The sequence below is a fragment of the Pollicipes pollicipes genome, unplaced genomic scaffold (assembly GCF_011947565.3).
Source record: "Pollicipes pollicipes isolate AB1234 unplaced genomic scaffold, Ppol_2.1 Scaffold_4881;HRSCAF=5763_pilon_pilon_pilon, whole genome shotgun sequence".
NCBI lineage: Eukaryota > Metazoa > Arthropoda > Thecostraca > Pollicipedomorpha > Pollicipedidae > Pollicipes > Pollicipes pollicipes.
The window spans coordinates 10,192,829-10,217,289 of NW_023596576.1; the positions used below are offsets into that span (position 1 = coordinate 10,192,829).

Consider the following 24,461-nt stretch of genomic DNA (forward strand, 5'->3'; position numbering starts at 1 on the left):
AGGACACAGGCAAAGCTTCTCTGGTGCTGGCCGCATGACAGCTGTGTCAACACCCAACAGACACAAAACCACACAGGCAGGAAAACTTTTCAGATTTGTGCATTTGGCAGCAATATGCTCAATGAAGTGATTACAGGAAATATATTAATTGGGTCATACATAATGTCAAAATATACAATTTTTAATACACACAGCAAGCTTCTAATGAACATAACAAATATATCCAGGAGTGTGCTAGCAATGGGGGCCAAAGGTGGCTAAGCTGACCTAACTTCCTAAAAATTTGGCATGGGACCTACAGGCATTGACCACAATGAAAAAAACAGCTATCAGATTCTTGACTTGAGAGAACCTTCAATTGCCCCAGATTATACCTGCAATATAAAACAGCACCAGCATGCTCCTTTCCTTAAACCAATGCTTTAGAACATCTTTACAATTTGTATTGCTCATCGCTCATCATCATACAGGTGAGACCTTTCTTGCAGAGTAAAACTTGATGAAAAGGTCTTTTGCAAGGTGGTGGTACAAGTGAGGTGATAAAAGCAGGGCACACCACGGGTTTTAAAAAAGGGGCAAGATTGTCCAGGGGCCTTATGTGGACAAACCAGTGCCTCCACACAGGAGGACTCTTGCACAATGTCAGGGTCAAGAGGAAGGGGCACCACAGGTGCTTGTCCCTTATCAAACTTACATGCATCAGTGCCTGAGTAAATCAATGTTAACAGTTGGCAAAACTGTTGAAAAATATTCTGTGTCCTTGAGGTGGACACTGGGTTGCAGTAAACTGTGTTATGCACACACATAGGCCAGTTTTAAAAAAGTCATGCTGATTGATACCATGATTACAGTCTTCTTCTTACAGATAACATGCTAGCTATCTTCTACAGTAACATCCACGTCCGTACCCTGCTCTGATTGCCAAAAAATGGCATGCATCCTTAAAAATGTCCAGAAATGGGTTGATCCCAGGTTTATCGGCCCGATAGACCGCGCGCAATCTGCGCTTATCGACCAACAGTCTTGTCACCAGGAATGCGTAAGGCGTACATGGCGGTCCCTTACCTCACTCCAATATCAGTGGAGGGAAAATCACGTTCACGTAGTATTCATCGCATTCATCGCCTCAGTCCGAATACCAATCCTTCAAGATAGGTCCAAGTAGTCCCTAAAAAAAACGTCTGAATGTCGCCCGCACAATCCATCCCAATCCCGATTAACCCAGGTTAGCTCACGCTAACGAAAAACGTAACACGGTTTTGTCGCAGATGCGCAATATATTGCAGCAGAGGTGCCTCCTTAGTCGAGCAGAACTACCAAATTCCACAGAATATTTTTCATTTGTCCTTATTTTTTGTTTCAAAATCGAAATGCCGTGTGTGACTGTATACGTAAGGCAGGCGCTCAGTTCAGTTGTTTCATCACTTACAATCGTCGACGCTGGCGGAAGCAAGGAGACTTCCCCGCGCTGGAAAAACAAACTGACCTGTAAAGGTTCCGTATGATTCCAAGTCCAGACGAATTAAACAAGTCCAGGTTTCCACTATTATCATAGACGGAATAATCAAGTCCAGGTTCCAACTATTATCATGGCTGTCCAATGTCCTCTCATGGCGCACAACTACAACTACTCACAGCTGGGCAGAACCACACCAAGATTCGCAGCAAAGCGACTGAATCCGCACCATTCGTTTACTGTACTGTAACCACATACGCAAGTGGAGATGCCGAACAAAGCTGGCGCAGCATAACTGCCGGTACAAGAACGTCCAATTAGCTGTCGATAAAGGAATGTTCATTGTCATGATATCGGTGAAAGCTGGTGTGGCCTGTCGCAAAGGGCATACCGCATTCCCCACGCGGGGTAGCCACGAAAGTTTTACATTAGACACGTCCGGGCCGACATGCATTGCTTGGTGCCATGGCCTGTCTCCAGCCTGATGTACTTAAAATAATCATCACCGGACCGGCGCGCAGCGGCGCGCTTCCATATTAATTCGTCCCGCTGCGACCGCGCCTCGTCCCACTGCGCCTTTCATGAACCGAGAGGTGGAGAGCGGGGTCAGCCCAGGTTAATCATTGGCGCAGGGACGGGGGTTCCGTGGTTGTCATGGAACCCTCAGGTTCCGATAATTGGCTAACCCCATCACAAAGCATGACAAGAATCGACGCCAAAATTGGACCCCGGCGCCCTTCTCTCTCCGAGACGCTATTCCACGTAGCGTACCCCGCGTGTCCACTGCAATCGGGATCTCTGTTGACCCGACCTGACCCTCCGCAGTTTTCACTGGCGAGCTCGGAAACGGTCTACTGCGAAATGGAGCCCACACGGAGTACTGGTCTGACCTTGAGCACCGGTCTGACCTTGAGCACTGGTCCCGACCTAGAGCACTGGTCTGCTCGCCGCAGGGGTTAGCGCAACATTCGCCGCGCGCGGTTTCCCACGGCCCGAGGCTCTGGGCGGTACAGGCGACCAGTTCACTAAAGCGCTCTTAACACGAGCGCGGTCTCAAATGCAAGTGAAATTGATGGCGGCTTCCAGGACCAAGCAAGTCAGTGACGTACCCTGCCCAAAAACCCCCGGCATGCTCATTTCGCTGTATTAAGTAACAACTTCAACAACTAAAGCTCGCTGAAGCATCTTGGTGAAAGCGGCATCCGACGGCAGAACACTCAGTTTGACCGCACGAGGACGACCCATGCAGCGCATGGCGGTCAGACCGCCTCTCCGGACGCCTGCGCGGGCGGACACGCGGCGCTGGCGAGAGCGGGGAGCGCCAAGTCACTCTCTAAGACGACAGCGGGAGGTTAATCCGACGCGCAGAACACTCGACTGAGGTGCCACAAGCGTCGCACATGACAGCTGTGGTAGTGCGGTGCGCGTTACACAATACCACGCGCTAACACAAGTCACACGTCTTGAAAGTGCCGACCACACAAGGTGAAAGAATATCCGACAAAAGCGAAACACAAGAGCTGGCAGTACGAGTAGCAGCCTGGTAGTAGAGAAGACCAGATGACACATTACAGGTCGACAAGAGCCCAACTTCAAAGTACTGGCGACGTTACCAACCGCATCCATAGAAGAGGCACTGTCTTATAGTTACTTTAATCGAATATACATGGGTCATCGAGTTCCATTAGCTCGCGTGCTCCGACATGACACACCAGTCAGTTTTTCCACCCCAGCCTTTATGTAATTTCAACCCCGATTTGTCCCTGATCAGCTGGCACTATGGCTGCTCTTATGACGTCATCTGGACCAATCCCAGCGGTGCTCAGGTAATGCTGCACTGCTAATGCTGACCGCTCGGTACAGAAGGCACCCTATCCAACAAAGCGGAGCTGCTTGGGGACGTCCGTGGTTGCTGGGAGATGCATCTAAATCATGGTAACTAATCTCGTGTTCTAACAACGAGTAATGAAAGACCGACAGCTGGAATATTATGCCTAAATACGTCGTAAAAAAGCGCACCAGTATGAACCCATCTGGAACGTACAGGGAAAATAAGCAATTCTGCTAGAAGGCGTGGTTGAAATTACGACACACGTGGTAACTAACGCCTTACGCCACAGCTATGTCGCTATCAAGATTGTAAAGTGCATTTACATGATTGCCGCATACCTGAACACAACGCAAATGAACTTTTGTAGAGGATACATTTCCGCGCCTTTCTGGGACGAAGCACGTAAAATGCGGACAGCAACTCACACAGCCCACAAAATATGCTAACCCACACACAAAACCAGTGTTCATAACCTTTCAAATGGACGTCCCGCAAACTAGTAACGTTTGGAAACCCATCCCGATCACTTTAACACATAATGGTTCGTTGTAAATTGAGACATTGGAAAGCACTCTTCGTCATATTGCTTGTACTGGAATCAGCCGAGTGACACATTTGCTAGCCCAAAAGTAAACAAAGACACTCAAGAGTGCAACAAGCGAAAAAGACGATGAAGCCTCAAAATATACAAGACGAAAAGCATGCACAGATATACGCAGACAATTAATGTAAAGCATCAGTCGCTGGCTGTGGAGGATGCAGCTTTGAAAGTAAACTCATCTTTACAGCGCACACTTGCAAGTCGCAGAGTTAAAAGTGAATGTAAATACACTGAAGTCGCATACACAGCTCCGCACGACTGCACAGCCCCGCTGTGAGTGAGCGGGAGCGATACGCGCTGCCGGCCACAATCTGTCTTCAGTGTCTCGAAAGCGCTCATTGCACATCACAGTTGCAACTCTGCGCTTGTGCGCACGTGTCGGCGGAGCACAAGTTTGGCACAATGCGGAGTGTTAATGAGGGGTTTCGACCGGTACTGACCATCAACATGACATTCGCTCTAGTAGCATTCAACGGCGACCCTGACAAGCGGCAAGTGCGGGTAGACCTCGCACTGACAGAACCCAGCCCAGCAACAACCATGGATAATTTGGCCACTGGTCCGAACAGACAATACCGATAACTGCGACCGTGAGCGAGATGCGACAGGACACACTCCCGCAGCTGCGCGCGGCACCCGACCATGCTACTCTTCGCGAGATTCTGCCCTCTGTCTACGGAAGCGTGGTCACGTGGGACAATCTACCACTGGTATGCAGCTACAGACAGCTGACGGGGCGCGCCGATCGCCAGGCGGCGCCAGCGTCGGCCGCCACTGCCGACAGCGAGACCTCGGGCCCGCAGACCCGGCGCAGTCGTCGGTGCTGTCGCGCCGCGGGGCCGAGTCCTGGCGGGCGGCGGCCGGGGAGGGCGGCACGGGTCCGGACCTCCAGCGTCGGCCGGCCCGGCGGCGGGCGGCGGGCGGCGGGCGGCGGCCGGGGAGGCCGGCACGGGTCCGGACCTCTAAAGCCCGCCAGCCCAGCGCCGCCGATGTCGCAGCCACTCTAATCGCCGTGCCCTGCCGGTCCACCACACGAGCGCGTGAGAGCGTGAAACATCGAGCGCCGATACTCTCGGGGCACCGACATCGCGAGTGCCGACACTGCAGGCCAGCGACCGAGACGACCCCACAGCCTCGACAACGGAGGCGAGCGGCCGGCGAGCTGGTGAGCAAAAGAACAGGACAGGCTGCATCCTATGCAACTTCTCAGCAACTAAATTCGACGATAAAATTGAGCTTATTTTCGAAAATTCCTGAGATCATCATAAAATAAAAAATAGGAAATTATTTAACTTATTATAGGATACCATTTTGAAGTGACGTCAATAAGACACCCAAAATGATGTTGGAAATTGAACTGTACAGTTAAGCTACTTGAAATTTTTGCACGATTTGGTACAGAACAAAAGAAAAAACAAACCGTACTCCAACGGCAAACATCAGGAGATAAGGCTATATTTAATGAACGCGATTGTAGCCCACCTATCCTGGCGTGAAGGAAGACGGCAAACGCCTGTTTTTACCACCGTGTCTACTTATGTACCCAATCCGAGACGTTTCACTCTGCGCCGTTGACTTAAACAAGGTGTCAAACAGGGTGTCAAACAAGATCAAACAAGGTAAGGCGCATCATAGCGAAAAACACATCAGGCCGAGGAGACACGTCTCAAGATGAACCATGCCGGGGACACCGACCGACGCGACCTGCGTGCTGCCCTCGCGCATCGCGCGGCTCGTGTGATGTGCGGGGGCAGCACGTGTCCCCGCTCTGACCTGGCGCGCTGTCGCATCAGCCGCTGTCGGCGGCCGCTGTGCCGGCCGGCGCGCCGTCGGCTGTCGCCGGTCCGGCGCGAGCGGTGGGCGCCGGCGGTGGCGACGGGACCGAGGTCGTCGGCCGGGGCGGGACCGAGGTCGTCGGCCGGGGCGGGACCGAGGTCGTCGGCCGGGGCGGGACCGAGGTCGTCAGCCGGGCCGGGGCCGAGGCCGTCGGCCAGGGCAGCGACGGCGGCGGCGGGCGGCGCCGTCTGCCGGGCCGGCTCCAGCGGCGGCCGCGCCGCCGGCTGCTCCAGGCCGGCCGGCGTGGCCGGCGGCGGCGGCGCGCCCGGCGCGCCCGGCAGCGGCCGGCACTGATCAGGGCCGCTGCAGCCCTGCATGTCGGCCAGCTGCGCGTCCAGCGTCCGGATGCGCGCCTGGTCCAGCGTCGGCGCCAGGTTGTGCAGCTGGTACGGGTCAACCGTGAGGTCGTAGAAGCTGAGGAAGCCGGTGATGAAGCGACAGTAGAGCCAGTTTTCTGCGCCGCCCACAGCGCGCAGACAGTCATACGTGCCGTTGGAGGCGCCCAGGCAGACGCAGACTGGCCCGTGCGTCCACAGCGGGGGCGTCTTCCAGTGGTCGTTGTCGTGTACGAAGCAGTTGAGGCCCTCGAAGTCGCAGTTCTGGCTGGCAAGCAGGGCCTTCTTACGCTGCTTCCTGAAACGCCAGCCAAGAAATTATCAAGGTCGTCATACGATCGAAGGAAGGAAAGTGAGATGGGCAAACCTGACGGGAGGTCCGAAACTATCAATCAAGCCGCTCTTTTTCGAGGGTGCTAATCTTTTTTTATAAATTTATCCCGAATGGTTTGTATGGGTGATTTCGGATTCAGAGTACCTGCTAAGCATCGCTTGTTGCGTGTACCCCAAACCCACCACCCAAGCGTGCCGTCCAGATCAACAGCTAATTTTGCCTCCGCCCTTTCGCCGGACAGGAGTGCGGAGGGTTTTACGTGCCGCACAATGCTGCGACACGGCCGCCTCGGGTCTGGGTTGAGCCTCGTTGGCCAGTTGCCAGCTGGCCTTTCCGTTTCAATCGGGTCAAACAATGCGCCCACTCTGGGACTCGTACCCAGTGCCGCTGGATTACGAGTCCAGCATATTTCCCCAAGACCACGGAGGCACCATCAACCACCATAATCAACCACCTAAACACAAAGTCGCGAGGAAGAAACGACTGTACACGGGGCAAGCGACTGCGGAGGGCTAGCCATTCATGAGTTGTGTTACCGCGGCGTCTCTGCGTGGTATCGGTGACATACCTGCGCCTTTGGCGGCGGCGTTCCCGGCGGCGCTGCGTCCTTTCTTCCCTGCGGGCCTGCTTGGTGTACTCGCGCACCCACTGACGCTCGGCTCTGCAAGGATAAGACGGGTTCAATTGGGTCAGCTCACCTGCGTCACGCGGGAGCAGAGGTTTGCTTATCTCTTCAGTTGGGGGGGGGGGGGGGGAGGGGCCGGGTAGAAATTCTGCCCGCCCCGGCTTCGGGGACGCCGCGCCCGACAGCTGTACGGACGGCTGGGCTGGAGGCCCCGGCTCCGTCCGCCCCGGCCTCGGGGACGCCGCGCCCGACAGCTGCACAGACGGCTAGGCTGGAGGCTCTAGCTCCGTCCGCCTCGGCCTCGGGGACGCCGCGGCCGACAGCTGTACGGACGGCTGGGCTGGAGTCTCTAGCTCCGTCTGCCCCAGCCTCGGGGACGCCGCGACCGACAGCTGTACAGACGGCTGGGCTGGAGGCTCTAGCTCCGTCCGCCCCGGCTTCGGGGACGCCGCGGCCGACAGCTGTACGGACGGCTGGGCTGGATGCCCCCGGCTCCGTCCGTCCTGGCCCCGGGGACGCCATAGCTGACGACAGTGAGAACGGCTGGACTTGAGGCCCCCACTCCGTCCGCCCCCGCTCGTCACTCACCGATCGTCCATCGGCCGGCACGGACAGAAGGCGACGTCGCCGCTGTGGCGGCCCTGCTCCGGCACCCTGGCGGCGGGACAAGCGGTCAGCAGCCAAGTCACCCGTCAACGGGGGCTCCAGGCGAGAGCACTCCGCGGTACTCAGAGTCCGACGTTCAGTTCGACGCTCGACACTCCGGGGCCGCCGAACAGCGACGACAAACCTCCGCTGCACGCGCACGCACCAGTGGACAAAACAGGCGACAGTGCTCGGCGCTTTGGTGGCCAGCTCGTCCTGAACTGGCGCAACTCTGGATGACTGGACGACTCGCCTAGTCCCGGGACCACCGGACACTCTCCCTCACACACAGGCACGAGGCACGCGTGAGACCAGCGTCAGTGACCGGCCAATCTTCCGAGTGCAACAAATCACCGTTTTTCAGGTGGCCTCTGGGTCGTCTCGGCCGCGCGCCGCGCTCGCCACTCACGTCTTCCTGCGACCGTGGCGGCCGGCGGGCGCCGCGGACGCCGCGGACGCCGCCGTGTACAGGTCGTCCTCGCCGTCCGGGTAGTCCTCGAAGTCGACGTCCTCGAAGGTGGCGCCGCGGCCGCCGAACGGCCGGGCGCGCGAGGCGTGTGGCGGCGCGCGCGGAGCCACGTCCGCCAGATGGCGCCGGATGCTCTGTCGGAGGCGCGCGAGCTCAGGCGCGGCGGCGGCGCGCCACGCTGCGACCGACTAGCCACACATGGCCGCCACGAGATCTCCTACCGCCCTCACCGACAGTCCTGTCCAGCCGAGAACACACGGCCAGTGCGAGATTTGCGCTGCCATGGTGCCATGGCCTGCCGGTGCAAGGGCTGTCGGCCGGCAGACCCAAACGCCATCTCCGGCTCGGGCGTGATGTCACGAGTCAAGTACGGCCCATTTTCCATCTCGTGACGACCCCAGTACGGGAAAACAGCTCGCGTCATTCATCAGAAGGCGAGTGATGCCTATCTGTCACGAAAGGCTAAGCACGCGCCATACATGCCCCGGTGCCGTTACATCTCAGGTCCCGCCTCCGGCTGGCGCCACGGGCTGAGTTTCGTGGGCGTCCGGCCGGCCCGGCGGCGGCGGCTGCTGACCTTCAGCTGCTTGAGCAGCTGCTTGAGCCGGCGGATCTGGTCGTTGACCAGCAGGACGCTGTGAGCGGCGGTCGGGCGTGGCGCAGGTGGTGTTGTCCACGGCGCAGCGGCCCACCGACTGCACGTGCGACTGTGGGCGGCCGGGCGACGGTCACCGGTCGGACTCGCCGGCCGCCGCCCGCACTCGGGGCACGCGAGGCAGAGCCGGACAGAAAGTGACAACCAGCAACACCACCAGAACCGGCATCTGGCCTTTCCAAGCCACCAGCTCACGGCACGCAGATGACGGCGACGACGTAACGAACAGCGGCGCATCAAGCACGCCGCAGCGCATACCGCATGACATTTTACACAAGAGTGACGAAAATAGCTGGTATGCCACAGCTGAAACGGAAGTATCCTGCTACATAACATAGTCGCCCCTTGAGGGCCGGTACCGACGCGCGGCGGTCGGCGGGCCGCAGCGCTGTGCCCACCTGCAGAATCTGCAGCTCCTGGCCGATGCGCCAGATGTCGTCGTCCACGTGGCTGACGTCCTCCTCCACCACGAACTGCTTCACCAGGCTATCGGCGGGCGAGGCGGCGGCGGCGGCCGAGCGGCGCTGGCGCAGCTCCTTGACGAACCGCACCGGGCGGATGTCTGCCGGTGGCAACACACACTGCGCTTCACGCGAACCCCGCGGGAGCGCAGAGTGAGACGAGCGTCACGAGCTTCACCGACAGACTGGCCACCATCCGGCGCAGCGATGCGTCAGGTTAATATGTATCGGTACCACTGATGGGCCCACACATCTATCCATTCCGACCCCAAGCAGCTGCCAAAGTCCCGACAGACACAAGGAGCCACGCAACACCAACGCTACATCCGACGTTTCGGTGCATCGATCTCTGCTGCCTCCCAGTCACGCCCGTGAGGCCGCCGGGACCGGACGCGACGACCGCCGCCAGCCCGCGCTCGCCGGCGCCTCACCGCCGTCCATGTGGTCCTTGAGGAAGCGCAGCTGGTCCTGCCGCTCGCGGTGGCGGATACGGCGCGTGCCCTGCACCACGCCGCCGCGGCAGGCGCACATCTGGGGTGCGCGCCGCCGGCGCCGACACTTCTGTAGACGCCACCTGGCGGCGCGCAGAGCCGGGACAGCGGTCAGTGGCGGGGGCCGGCCGGCGCGCGGCCCACCCCGGCAGAGAACCGTGCGGGGAGCAGACTGGAGCTGTCTGCAGATCACTACGGGTGGGAAGCAAGGACATCTTCGGAATGCTAGCAATTTGTTGTCGCCATTTTGCATGCTCGTGGTACGTTCCTCGGCGGTTGGATCTAATGCGGGGAGGAGATGAACCTTGGGAGGCCGGGGGAGGGGGGGGGGGGGGACACACCCGACCGCTTATGAATGGTGCAATGACAACACATCAAGCGGCGTCACTAAAACGCGGAGCGGGAATTAAGGGCCAACAGGCGATCCTTGCAAGGTTTCGCAGGCGGATTGAGAAGCACACACCGCTGAATGGCAAGGAGGTGCGACTGGACACGCTGGGCGGCTGACGGACAGGGCACGGTGTGTATCCCACGGAACGATCGGCAGACCCGCATGGCCGTGAGAAACCACGGCAAACAGGCAGCACGCATGAACAAACGAAAGGTGAATTCGTCACAACCAACTGGAAGCAGATACACTATGACAGGGCTCGATGAACGACGAAAACTGTCTGACAGTCGCACTTGGGTCGCGAGTGTACCCCACATCGCGTTGATTGATGGCCATCCGCGGCGCCACTGTCCCTATGTCCCGGTATCACCCGCTGTGCGTCTGCCCATCAAGTGCCGACAGCGATGCTCAAGGCGGGCCTGCCGCACCACGCCCGGGCGCCGGTGGGCCACTGATCTCTGGGTGGGCCGGCCGCGCCCCGCCCGGGCGCCGGTGGGCCACTGATCTCTGGGCGGACCGAGCGCGCCCCTCCCGGATGCCGGCGGGCTACTGATCTCTGGGCGGGCCAGAGGCCGGCGCAGACGCAGGTGCGGGCTTCACGCACCACTCACACCGCCAACAATCTGAACGACGGACCGGGACCCGGCACAGCCACGTGGCTGGGACCCTGCAGTCACACGGCCGGGACCCGGCACAGCCAAACGGCCGGGACCCTGCACAGCCACACGGCCGGAACCCGGCACAGCCACACGGCCTCAGTCACGGCAGCGACTCGGTCCCGTCTCGAACGGCACTAGGCGACACCGTAGCGTCGCCTAGTGCCGTTCGCCGATACGGGCAAGGACGTAAGCGAATCTGAGAACCGCTACGGCATGTCAGCACCCCGCCACCAGCCAACTATGCATCACTTGATGAAAACCAGACGCCATGGCTGGCGACAGCAACGCTCGATCGATGAAGTGTGGTGTATGACGTGTCATCACACACATCACACATGTCATGTGAGCGTGCCATCGCACACATCACACATGTCATGTGACGTGTCATCGCACACATCACACATGTCATGTGACGTGTCATCGCACACATCACACATGTCATGTGATGTGCCATCACACACACCACATATGTCATGCGATGTGTCACCACACACAGTGACACTGTAGCGGGACGAAGTCAACACCTCAATAAGTGAGGTCATCGGTAGGTGGCGCTACAGAGCCTGGAGGTTAAATGCACTGCCAATCAAAACGCAAAAAGGCATGCTCACTAGAGCGCCGCGGCAACGCTGACTAGTGCCTGGACCCTCATCCGGCGGGAACCCCGATCCATTGGGCCGCGCCGTCTGCTCCGGGCAGCGTATCATGATGCGGTTGAGGACGAGATCCGCCATGCGTGATTCGAAATGTCGTGATTAAGAGTGAGATAACTGCGGTGAATGGGCTGCATGGACAGGCGCGGTCGGCATTTCCTCAACCGAGGCCGGACAAAGCGCCGAAACGCCCTGATTACCGGGCGGCGCCGCACGCGAGCGGACGCCGGGCAACGGGTCTCCGCCGGCTCCTCCGACTGAGTCACAGTCCCTCTGGCGCCGGCGCCGACCACCCCTGCAGCCGACGGCCGGTGGGTACAGGAAAGCAAACAACGCGGCGGCGCACCACGAATAATGAGGATGATTGTAACAGACGGCACTTTGGCGAGGAGCCGGAGCTGGCGGGCTACCTGCGGCCGTCGTGGTAGCACGCCCACTTCTGGTAGGGGCGGCAGGGCGAGCTGTACTCGGGCTGGGAGCACACCTCCTGCAGCCGCTGCAGGGCGCTCACGTACAGCACGTCCTGGTCGTCCGACTGCACGGCTCCCACCCGCAGACTGCGGTTCAGCCGGTGGTCCGGGCGGCGGCCGGCGCTGTCGGCGCGGCGGCGCGCGTCAGGGCGGGGCAACATCAACAGCGTCCGCCGGCTCAGATGGCGGAGACCGCTCCGGCGGGGACGCACGGTCAGCTCGGCGCCCGCTGTACTGACACAGCACAGCTCAGCACGGCGCACGGTAGCATGAACATATGCACACGCGCACATTGTCAGCAAAGCGAAAGGTCCTCCCGTCGAGCATTTACGACGGCCGGTCGCGCCAGAAGCGTGCCTCTCATCAGCTGAGCAGGCTGACGTCACCAGAGATGGTTCGGCGCGAGGCCACCCTCCCACCGCGCAGCCCGTCAGACCGGCGTCCGGACCGCCCGCTCGCTCTCACCCCTCGACGATGAAGGCTGTGGGCCAGGGCACGGCCGGCGCGTCGGCGCGGTCGGTGGCGGCCAGCAGCGGCACAATGGAGCGGCCGTCCATCTGCGGCGGCACCGGCGCGCCGCCCAGCTCCAGCAGCGTCGGCGCCACGTCCACGTTCAGCACGGCCGCCTGGGACCTGCGCGGCCGCGTCGGGCGGGTCAGCGTCCGCGGCGACCGCGTGCCGCCGTCGCCGCGGCAGTGCCGCGTCGCAGCGGCGCCGTACAGTGCGACGAGCGGGACCCGGGGTGGAGCTCTACAGTCGAGAACTGCACGGGACCACTAACACACAAACAGTACGAACACCGTACACATCCACAAAAGAACATCACACAAGTGACGTTCACGTTCAGTTCCGGTCCGCCGCAGCGCTGCACCTACAGGGACAGCTGTCGCGCTCGCGCCGGCTGCCCGGCCAGCCGGGCGGCTCTCACCTGCTGCCGGCCCGGATGCCAGGGCCGCGCACCACGAACGGCACGCGGATGTCGAACTCGAACGGGTACGACTTGCCCTTGGCCAAGCCGAACTGGCCCAGGTGGTAGCCGTGGTCCGAGGTGAAGAGGATGTAGGTGCTGTCCAGCTCGCCGGCCGCCGCCAGCCGGCGGTACACCTGCGCACACCGGGGGCAGGGGGTCACGGGGACGGCCAGATCGGGGTCACGCTGCCCCACGCGCTAAGCGGCCATGGGACAGGTATGGCGCCACCAGAGCTGTGTGGCGGTGCTGCTGCCCAAATCCTTGCCGACGCCGGCACTGCGCCCGCACAGACTCAGCTCATCTTCATCTGCACTCATGTGCTCATCCCGAAGAACTGAAGCCGACCGGACACAAGCCCGCTTCGGCTGGCCGCCTCGCTCAGTCGTTTGACTCGCCGATGTAAACCCTAACCCGAAGAACTGAAACCGACCGCACACAAGCCCGCTTCGGCTGGCCGCCTCGCTCAGTCGTTTGACTCGCCGATGTAAACCCTAACACCACGGCTGCTAAGCGTCACTGCAGCGGCCGACACGGCAGCGGTGACGCAAAGAGACGGCGCTAGCCGCCGCTGCTGCAGTGCCGGCGCCGTGCTCCACAGCCCGCGTCCGAAACGTGAAGCAGTTAGCGCGGGGCAGCCCGCACCCCCGCGTTCCCCACATCGCTGGCCCTCGCCGGAGCGTGTCCAGGCCACTAGGGCACGCCGGATGTTTGTCACGGTCACAGCACGGGCGCGCCCCAGGCCGCTGAAGGGCAGCGAGGGCGGCAGGGTCGGACGTCATCACCGAAATGTTCGTCGATACCAGCATTGCATAAACTTAGCGACGCCCAACGCTGACGTACTCATGCGTTCATTCCGCCGGGGGAGCCGACATTCCTCCCTTGCGAAGAAGACGCGAACCGACATAAGCCGAAGCAGCAGTCTCGACTGTTTCGCCCCCTCTGAGCCATGCGGCGTCCACACAGCCGCGCCGCCCACGCCGGAACGCCCAGCGGTGTGTCAGCGTGCCGCACCTGCTCAATGCCGTCGTCGATGCTCTGCAGCGTCTGCAGACGCTTGGTCATCAGCATGTCCGTGAAGAGGCGCTCCACGCCCTCCATCTTGTCCACGCGCCGCAGGAACCACTGTTTGTCGGCGTTCGGCGCGAAGTCGTACGACGGCGTGCTGGCAGAGAGGAGGGGATTTAGCGACGGGACTGGCGCCGAGATCGTCCGTGCTAACAGAGAGGAGGGGATTTAGCGACGGTCCGTGCTGACAGAGAGGAGGGGATTTAGCGACGGGACTGGCGCAGAGATCGTCCGTGCCGACAGAGAGGAGGGGATTTAGCGACGGGACTGGCGCCGAGATCGTCTCGCCTGCCAAGGTGCGCCGAGGTTGTCTCGGTTGCCACGGCGCCGTCACCGCTGATGAGCGACGGCGTTCATTAACAGACGTGTGTGCTCAATGATAGTCAGTGACGTTCAGACATGTGCGTGTGCGCGCACTCATTGGTGGCACAAGCTATGTCCGTGTGTTCATTGGCGGCAGGTGACGTTCATAAACAAATGCGCGTACTCACTGGAGATCGGTGACGCTCATGAACAGGTGCACCTACTCACTGGAGATCGGAGACGTTCATGAGCAGGTGCGTGTACTGGCTGGAGATCGGTGACGTTCATGAACAAATGCATGTACTAGTGTCATGTCATGCCACTGGGGCTTTGCGACACACTAAGCTGCTGAGGCCACATGGCGTCGCCAGCCTCTCACCGTGGCAGGAAGGGCCGGCACTGCGGGAAATCGAACCCCGTACCTCTGGTTTCTCAGACGCGCAGTGGTTAACGCAGACGCGTTAATCACTACACTACCGGCACCCCTAAGTGCGTGTACTCGCTGGAGACCGGTGACATTAATGAGCAGGTGAGCGTACTCACTAAGTATCGGCGACGTTCATGAACAGGTGCGTGTGCTCACTGGAGATCGGTGACGTTCATGAGCAAGTGCGTGTGCACTCACCAGGGGTCAGTGACGTTGATGAACAGGTGCATCTATTCACCGGAGATCGGTGGCGTTCATGAACAGGTGAGTACACTAACTAAATATCGGTGACGTTCATGAACAGGCGCGTATACTCACTGGAAATCGGTGACGTTCATGAACAGGGGCGTACCGTCGATTAACATCGGTGACGTTCATAAACAAATGCGTGCACTCACTGGAAATCGGTGACGTTCACGAACAGATGCGTATATTCAATGGCTGTCGGTGACGTTCGTAACAAGTGCTTGTACTCACTGGTGGTCGGTGACGTTCATGAACAGGTGCGTGTACTGGGGTGCCGAGTCCTCGGGCCCGTGCGGCCCCGGGAAGCTGAGCACCCTCAGCAGCGGGTCGTCGCGGTACACGCGCCGCGTGCGCTCGAAAAACGTCAGCGATTCATTGACGACCACCGACGGCAAGTAGTCCTGGAACAATCATTCATAGCGACAGTTCTGAGAAGCGAACACGGACGGAAGATCTCCAGGAAACACAAAGGCGCGTCAGCAGCACTTCGTCACCGGACGCCTTGTGTGCGGTCTGGCTGAGGAGAACATGCGTCACACTGCAATCGGCAAACAAGCAGCGCTGCACCGACATCCGCACCGAGGCGTGACCCGTCGCCGCGGTCCCGCTCGAGCGGTGACAGAGCCCCGTGGGTGTCCAAAGTCCCGCTGCGGGGCGGGGCGCCGATACAGCGGCGGGGCCGGACCCGCCCCGTCCCGGGGCCGACGGCACTCCGGCCGCGCCGAGACGGCCGCCCCCGGCCCAGCGGAGCCGAACGCCCCCGCAGCTGCCGCCGCCGCCGGCCAGCGTGCTCTGTTTACAATCCCGTGGCCGTCTTCCGCGCTTTACGGTGCGGCACTGGCTTCCGACATGCCGGCTCCAGCACGAATTCCGGGCGATAAAGCGGCGCAGCTACGGTTTCAAGAGCTGGAGAGTTTATTTGAAGAAATCTAGTGCACACGAGGGCAATGATCAGGCCGGAAATTATTCAAATAACTAAAATAGTGACAGCTGCTTGCCTTCCACCTCTAATTGCGCATTACGAAAACCATACATATGTTAAGTAACACGCTCTATTCACTTCATCAACTGCTGTTGCCAGGCGACGTCCGTGGCTGAGAAACCATTTAGTTGAATTTACGAGAGCGGTAAGTGCATGCCGTAACTAATAGCTGTAATTTTCGTCTGGCAGGCAACAACGCCACTGCCAGACGCAAAAAGAGTAAAGGAGGTTTTGCCCTTCCAGCACGGACCACGGCACGCCACCCGAAGGCCTGTACACACGAGAAAGGCGCCCGATCTTTCCTACGACGGCCCACTAAAACCCAAACCGCCAGAGGCAAATACACCATCTGTCTGTTCCTGCCCCCGTCTCTGTCCGTCTCTGTTGTCTCTGTCTCCGTCTCCGTTCCGGTCTCCGTCTCCGTCTCCGTCTCCGTCTCCGTCTCCGTCTCCGTCTCCGTCTCCGTCTCCGTCTCCGTCTCCGTCTCCGTCTCCGTCTCCGTCTCCGTCTTCCGTCTCCGTCTCCGTCTCCGTCTCCGTCTCCGTCTCCGTCTCTCTCCGTCTCCGTCTCCGTCTCCGTCTCCTTCCCGTCTCCGTCTCCGTCTCCGTCTCCGTCTCCGTCTCCGTCTCCGTCTCCGTCTCCGTCTCTCTCTCTCTCCTCTCTCTCCTCTCTCTCTCTCTCTCTCTCTCCTCTCTCTCCTCTCTCTCTCTCTCCTCTCTCTCTCTCTCTCTCTCTCTCTCTCTCTCTCTCTCCCGGGAGCAAACATGACGCAAGAAAGGCGGCACGGCCGGCGCTGGCGTCCGGCCGGCGTGACAGGCGACGTCAGATGTCCGGCCGACACACGGGCCGCCGGCGGAGCACGCTCCCGTCCAACAGCCAGTCACTCCCGTCCGGCACAAAACGGTTAGCGCTGGCTCCCCTTGGACGTTGCCGACGGTGCCGTCGGAGCGGTCAGCTTGTCTGCTTGTCTGTGTTGTTACAGACGCCGGACGCCGGCAGTCGGAGCGGTCAGCTGCCCTGTGTTGTACAGACGCGGACGGCCGGACAGGTCGGAGCGGTTGCTACCCTGTGGTTGTACAGACGCGGACGCCGACAGTTCGAAGCGGGCAGCGGGTCTGTTGTTGTACAGACGCCCGGACGCCGGCAGGTCGGAGCGGGCAGCGGGTCTGTGTTGTACCAGACGCCGGACGCCGGCAGGTCGGAGCGGTCAGCTAGCCCGTGTTGTACAGACGCGGACGCCGGCAGGTCGGAGCGGTCCGCTAGCCCGTGTTGTACAGACGCGGACGCCGGCAGGTCGGAGTGGTCAGCTAGCCCGTGTTTGTACAGACCGCGGACGCCGGCCAGTCGGAGCGGGCAGCGGTGTCTGTGGTTGTAACAGACCGGCGGACGCCGGCAGGTCGGAGCGGTCAGCTAGCCCGTGTTGTACAGACGCGGACGCCGGCAGGTCGGAGCGGTCAGCTATCCCGTGTTGTACAGACGCGGACGCCGGCAGGTCGGGAGTGGTCAGCTAGCCCGTGTTGTACAGACGCGGACGCCGGCAGGTCGGAGTGGTCAGCTAGCCCGTGTTGTACAGACGCGGACGCCGGCAGGTCGGAGCGGGCAGCGGGTCTGTGTTGTACAGACGCGGACGCCGGCAGGTGGGAGTGGTCAGCGGGTCTGTGTTGTACAGACGCGGACGCCGGCAGGTCGGAGTGGTCAGCGGGTCTGTGTTGTACAGACGCGGACGGATAGCTGATTGAGTCCACGAGTGCACAGAATGCAGGTCTGGATGGGAACTATCGGCGGAGGTGGCCGGCGCCAGCGTCCTTACCTTGGGATACTGCCAGCCGTGCTCCACGCGCCGGCCGTTGACGTTCATCGAGTAGTTGTAGTACTTGCTGTTCAAGATGAGCGATGACCAGTGGTCCCAGCCGGCCGGCACGTGCTCGCCCTCGTACCGGTTCATGTACTTTCCGAAGTAGCCGGTTCTGCCGGACGGAAGAAAGAGATGAAGACAATACATCAAGAGCATGCGGAAATGACATGTCGTTGATGGCGTAGCAGCAAGTAGCGATGCATGGTTACAAGATCTACAAACTGATGAGATAGAAGTGCTCCACACACAGGAGAGAGAGTTATGACGTGTGACGTCACCTCCCTGAGGTCAAGCAGCGTGGGGTCATCAGCTGGCAGTGTCTGATACATGGCCGACGTGTCGTATCGCCTTTTATTGATCGGAGACGAGCTCGCATTGCTCGTCTCCCAGGGAGCCGTCACACTTTCATCCCGTCGGCCAGATCATCAGGTCCTGACAGGCGCAGACGACTCCCCGGCGGCCTCCTCTCTACCCGATCACGCACGCCGCAACCGCCCCGGTCCGGGGAGGCAAGGGCGGACCACGGAGGGCGACACCGCACCGCCCCGGTCCGGGGAGGCAGGGCGGACCACGGAGGGCGACACCACACCGCCCGGTCCGGGGAGGCAGGGCGGACCACGGAGGGCGACACCGCACCGCCCCGGTCCGGGGAGGCAGGGCGGACCACGGAGGGCGACACCGCACCGCCCCGGTCCGGGGAGGCAGGGCGGACCTCGGATGGCGGCGCCGCACCATTCGGCAATCGTGTCGGCAACGGGCGGCGCCCGCCCCAGCCGCCCGGACCGGATTACACGGCAAATAATCGCCGTCTGGCCGGGGCTCGGCGGCGGTCGGCACCGGCGGCCGATCACGGGCGGCCGGCTCCTCGCTCGGTTGCAACAAAGCGTGATTAAGTGGCTGCCGAAGGCGCGGCGGGAGCGTTCGCCTGCGATCTTGTTGAGGCGGCAGATGATTACGTCTTACCCGGCTTTGCAGACATGATAAATGATTATCTGGTTAAGCCGGGGCCATCCTGGGAAATAAGGCGTTCCTACCCTCTGCATGCATGCATGCACTCGGGACGACTGAAAGGGCATGTTGGCAAATATACACCATTCAAGGATCGAGGCGCGTATCCCGACCTCCCGACAAAGAAGCAACCACGCCATCGTGGTGTTTCATCCGTCACATTGTGGGACGTGGCGCTGTCGCGTGCTGCACGATACTCCGCTACAGCAGGCGATAAGTGTCAAACCACTCCCTTCTGACTTACCTACATCTTAGCCCAACCCACATGACGCGTGGATGCCACACCAACCTCGGTTTAGTCAGCAGCGCTTACAAACAGGCCACGGGACTAATGACTGTGCCGACGGTTCGCACTGGCACACTCAGTAATAGCCACTCGCCGCCGAAACTGGAAAGGGTTGATGATGACTTGAGGAAATCGGCGAGAGCGGCATCACACTAACACTCCCCCAGTTGCAGCTGGTGTCCGGGAAGCGGAGACACGGTCGGTTGGCCCCACCCACTGACCTGTAGCCGGCTCGCTGCAGGTAGGCGGCGTACGTGCGCTGCTCGTGTGTCTGCTGCCAGAGCGGGCTGCTGCAGTTGTCCCGGTTCGTGTACACCTGCGGCGAGCGGGCAGGCGGGCGGGTAAGGCGACGTACACGTCGGCGGGTGACGAGCGGAGGCGAGGCTGCGCTGCAGACGGCCCGGCCTGCGCGGGCGGCGGCGCCACACCCAAGCCGCGGTAGCAAATGCGGCCACCATCCGTGTGCAGAGTCGGCCATCCTCACAACCCGGCCAGCGGACCTTCGCATGGTGCGTTCGCGGCCAGCGCCAGTTTCCTGTCCCGACTCTGTCCGCGCCCTGACCGGCCCCTGCCGCCCGAGCGCGCCCTGACCGGCCCTTGCCGCCCGAGCGCGCCCCGGCCGTCGCCGCACGCACCTCGTGATTGTGCACGAACATGCCGGTGAGATAGGAGCTGCGCGACGGACAGCAGAGCGGGGTGCTGACGTAGCCGTGCCTGAACGTGACGCCCTCCTCCTGCAGGAAGCGGCGCAGCTTCGGCATGTACTTCAGCGAGCCTGCAGGCAGCGCCAGCGCCGGCGGTCAGCTCCGGACTCCCCCGCCCAGTCACAGACAGAGCGGCCCACGGCAGCAGCGCGTCCAAACGTACACACACCGAGGGAACGGGGCCGGCCAGGCAAACAGCGCGGCGGAGCCATGCTGCAAGAGTTTTCAGGCGAGAGAGCGTGCGTGGCACGACCCCTGATTAGACCCCAGATTGGACCCTTGGTTACGAGAGGGTGGAAAGGGGTCCTCTCTAGCCGATTGATTATCACGTGGGCATACAATGATCATGAAGTTCCCGTTATAATACGGCATGCTGTGTGGAGAAGATGTTCAATTTCCTGGCACACATCACCTAAGTTTGAAGACAAACTAGACACAACACCAGCAAGTCATTCCACTGCCAGTTTATGAAGTCATCAAACAGCACCCAGACGTTTAGGCACATTAGATAGATAGGCTTACCGTTCGCAAGCTCATCCAAAAATGCAAGATCATTGACTGAAATGCAAACAAGTGCGCCACATGTTTTGCGGGCAAACGCTTCATCAGCATAACAAAATGCATGTTATATAATCCCCCTTTCGAAGCCACGTTTCCAAACGTCTTAAGGTCAAAGTTCAACACACCCAAAGTTCCGACCTTGTCTCTGGGAATGCCCGGATGACGTATGCACGATCGCATGGCATGTTCGCCATTGATGACGTGATCGATCAAATCACAATGACCCGACACAAAACACACTGTCAGCCTCACAGCGGCCATCGCATCTCGCCAGCATCATGCAAATGGCAGACGGGTTAAGACGGATGAGTGATGCGGGCTGGCCACGAACGACGGCTGGTACGGCAGCACACGGTAATCCGACAAAATAGCCCCCACAGTGCCGACGAATCCCTGCCGTCACCGGCCAGATGACGGCTGGCCCCAGAATCCATGGCACGAAGGCAGTCGCGGTTTGGCTTAGCAAAGTCTCAGTTTGCCTCCAGTGGCTTTAAGTCAGTTCGTTAGGTACGGATTGTACTTTGAGCCCTTCTCCACTTGTCCTAGCCCCCGGCTCTACCCTCGTGCCATTTGAAACGGTTGGCTTTGGTTTCGGCTTGTGTTACTTCTTACAGCTGGTTTCGGCTTCAGTTTCGGCCTCGGAGACGAAACAATTTTGAAACAATTATGGCTTGAGATCCGACTTCAAACGAATCTGGTCTGCTGGCTTTGCCTTTGCCATGGTTGCCCGTCCTGTCGCCCCAATACACCACACAACTTCTCGTGGTTGAGACGCATGCGTGGCTGCAAGGCAAACACTACCCAGCCATTTTCACGAGCAGTTAACATCAGAAGACAGCCAGAGAACAGTCCGAAACGTTCCATACCGTAACGCACAATACAACGACGGTTGTGCGAAATAATCTTCCACCCGTAATGTTAGCAGACGCGAAAATGATTTTGATTTCGCAAAACGTAACGCACTGTTTTCAACTTCGGCTTCGGCCTCGTGATTTTTGGCTGACAGGTTTTGCTTAGGCTTTGGTCGAAGCCGCTGAATTCGGCTCTGGCTTCGCATGTACAAAATTTCAAACCACTGGCTTCGGATCAGGCTTCACGTTTTCAACATACGAAGTCCCTGGCTTCAGCTTCCGTTTTTGCAGTCCCAAACATCAAAGCGAACAGCCTTGACTTCGCGTCCATAGAAGCTTGTCCTCGACCTCATGCTCGGTTCAGTCATGCCCTTTGCGAAATTTTACGAGTTTTGATACAATTGGGATCAAGGCGGGCGATATGACGTGCATAGAACACAGCATTGCCATGTTATGAGCGAGTCGCAACATCGATATTGATGGGTGGTGGCGTTTTCTCACTTTTTGCATTTGTGCCATTCTTAAAACTACGGGCAGTTAATGACATGGTGCATAACCATGAAACATAGTGAAACATGTACTAAAGGTAGTAAACAGGTATGGTTAACGTCCAACGTCGGCTCCTCTCGGCTCTCCCACACATGACTGGCGGTATCTTTCCTGGACAATCAGACCACTCAGCCACTGGACTGTCAGTCACCGCCATCTTCCGTATGCCCTCATCCTCCACCCGCTGTTGTGCCTGTTCGCTGAGAACGTTGACCACGCGCGGGGCGTCAGCTATGCAGAATTGCAGTGGAGAATATCTTGTTCCCAGATCAAAACTAATGCTGAGCTCCAAGCACGTGATTCGCCTGGCTGAAGTCACACTCTTTTCGCCCGTCGTCGTCGACTTCAGCCTGAGGCCGCGCGCGCTGGACTAGTGACTGGCCGATCTTGCGTTCAATCTGCATACGGACGCTCTCTCCACCGTGTGTGATGAAAGTCCGTGATAGACCGCACAGCTGTAGCCTCGCATTGTTAGATTGTCTTCTCTCATGATCAGCCGAGAAGCGCCGCAAGGCGGGTCTATCGCAGGCCTCCGCGATATGCCGACAGCTGCCGATAGCTACCGACGCTGTCCGGATTAGCCGCTGTCTGCGCGCTGAATCAGCTCACTTCAAACTTGGTCGGCCCGATGATTCAGAGAGCGCCACAAATCAATCCGCCCAAACGTGAAGGCTTCCTGCCGGTGATCAGCTGGCTTTCCGGACGCTGTCGTCCGCGGAGGAGCGCAGACCTCAGACACTTCGCGAGATTCTCGTGTGCGGTTGCATCACCTTTGGTTCTGATTTGCGGAGACGCGGCACCGAGCCCTCCCAAGCCGGCTCAAGGCTAGCATTGCACGCATAAGCCGATGCCAATGGCCTCATAATCTCTGCGCGTGCCAGGCAATTACCTCGACCCCCGTAATAAGCGGTTACCCGGTGCCAGCGGTGCAGGGCGCTTACACTCGACACCGCTCACACCGGGGTCACTCTGAGCGAGCGCGAGCCAGCGGTTACCCGGTGCGAGCGGAGTAGGGTGGTTACACTCGACACCGCTCACACCGGGGTCACTCTGAGCGAGCGAGCGCGAGCCAGCGGTTACTCGGTGCGAGCGGGGTAGGGCGGTTACACTCGACACCGCTCACACCGGGGTCACTCTGAATGAGCGCGAGCCAGCGGATACCCGGTGCCAGCGGGGTAGGACGGTCACACTCGACACCGCTCACACCGGGGTCATTCTGAGCGAGCGAGCGAGCGCGAGCCGGACCGGCCTCCTGGGAGCCGTCGACGTCACCCCCGCAGTCAGCAGTCCGCCCGACTGGCGTCCGGCCTGAACACTGTCCACCGGTGCCGCGAAGAGGACAGCTCGCTACACACGTGCATGACGAAAATTCAAAGATACAACGCGATACGGAGTGCTCATATCAGCGGTTCATGCTCCACCATAAACATTGTAAAAAGACGGTGGGTTGTCTCGTTTGAATGCGCCAATAACAAACCGGGTCACGAAATATCTTGATACGCACAGTGGGAAAATCGACGTGACGTTTTGGTGCATATATATATATATATATATATAATATATATATATATATATATATATATATATATATATATATATATATATGTATATATATATATATATATATATATATATATATATATATATATATATATATAGCCAGCCCTGCCAGTCAGGCTAATGGTCAACTTCCTCACAAGCTGTTCCCCACCCTCTATCGATGTCATGCCGTTCGCTCGCCGTGCAGACCTCCACCGGTCCGTGCAGTCGTACGGGCTAGACAGCTGGTCCACTCACCCAGCTCGACGTCCAGGTCGTCAGCCATGATGAGCACGATGTTGGGCCGCCGGCCGGACGGAAGCGGTGGCACCGTCCAGCCGGCGTCCTTTTCCTCCTCGGGGCCGGCGTCAGGGGCGGCGCCGGCGGCAGCGGGCGCGGGCTCGGCCGGCGCCCAGCCACCCGGTTCGGACGCGTCGTCGGCCGGCACCACCCAGCGCCAGAGCGAGCTCAGGAAGCCGTCATCGCCGTCCGACACCGGCGCACTCGCGTTCCCCGTCGCTGGCTCGTCGCCGGCCGACACTTGCTCGGTCTCGCTCGCCGATGGGCTCTCCCCCGCCACGAGCAGCCGCTCTTCATCCTCTCGTGCTCGCTCCTCCGACGCGAGCGGCAGCTCGTCCCCGTCCTCGTCGAGCGCCGGCTCGTCTCCACCGACGGGGGGCACCCCCTCGCCTTTCAAAAGCCACTGCTTCATCGTTGTCCGCAGCGGCGTCCTCGCCCGACTCCAGCAGCTGCGCTCCGTCGTCCGGATGGAGGTGCCGCTCCTCATCATATGACAAGGTAGTCCTCATCAGCTGGAGGCGGCTGGTACTCTTCGTCTGGCACGTATTCCTCATCAGTGTAGCCCGAGCCCGCCGCACCCGGCTCGGGGGAGGCCGAATTAAACAAACTAGCACGGAACGCCGACTCGGGCGGCAGCTCGGGCGCCGTGGGCAGCGCGCCGCCGGAGCGCTCCTGGAACGGCGGTGTGAACGGCGCGCGTTGCCGCTGCCGCCGCCGCTTGCGCCGCTCCCGTCGCCGCTGGGCGCGCTGCACGCGCAGCGCCTCGCGCAGCCGGCGCTTGCGGGCCTTCAGATGGCGCCGCAGCGAGCGCGACAGCTGGGGCGCGCGCAGCTGCTCGCGTACAGTCAGCAGGAGGTCACGCACCGAGCTGCCAGTCTCCGGCCGCTGCGAAGTGCCGCGCTC

General features: G+C 60.0%; 1 protein-coding gene across 1 annotated transcript; it reads right to left on the minus strand.

The window, feature by feature from the left end:
* Window positions 1-2,715: 2,715 nt before the first annotated feature.
* Window positions 2,716-23,958, minus strand: LOC119099805 (extracellular sulfatase Sulf-2-like). Its single transcript, XM_037222884.1, is given in 18 exon segments — window positions 2,716-2,758; window positions 6,040-6,357; window positions 6,962-7,054; window positions 7,607-7,672; window positions 8,073-8,266; window positions 8,710-8,764; window positions 8,766-8,839; window positions 9,186-9,349; window positions 9,680-9,822; window positions 11,853-12,035; window positions 12,378-12,545; window positions 12,841-13,016; window positions 13,894-14,044; window positions 15,155-15,324; window positions 17,716-17,872; window positions 19,276-19,370; window positions 19,690-19,829; window positions 23,517-23,958. Coding segments are annotated over 18 exon segments (2,418 nt in total). The 5' UTR covers window positions 23,545-23,958.
* Window positions 23,959-24,461: the final 503 nt, after the last annotated feature.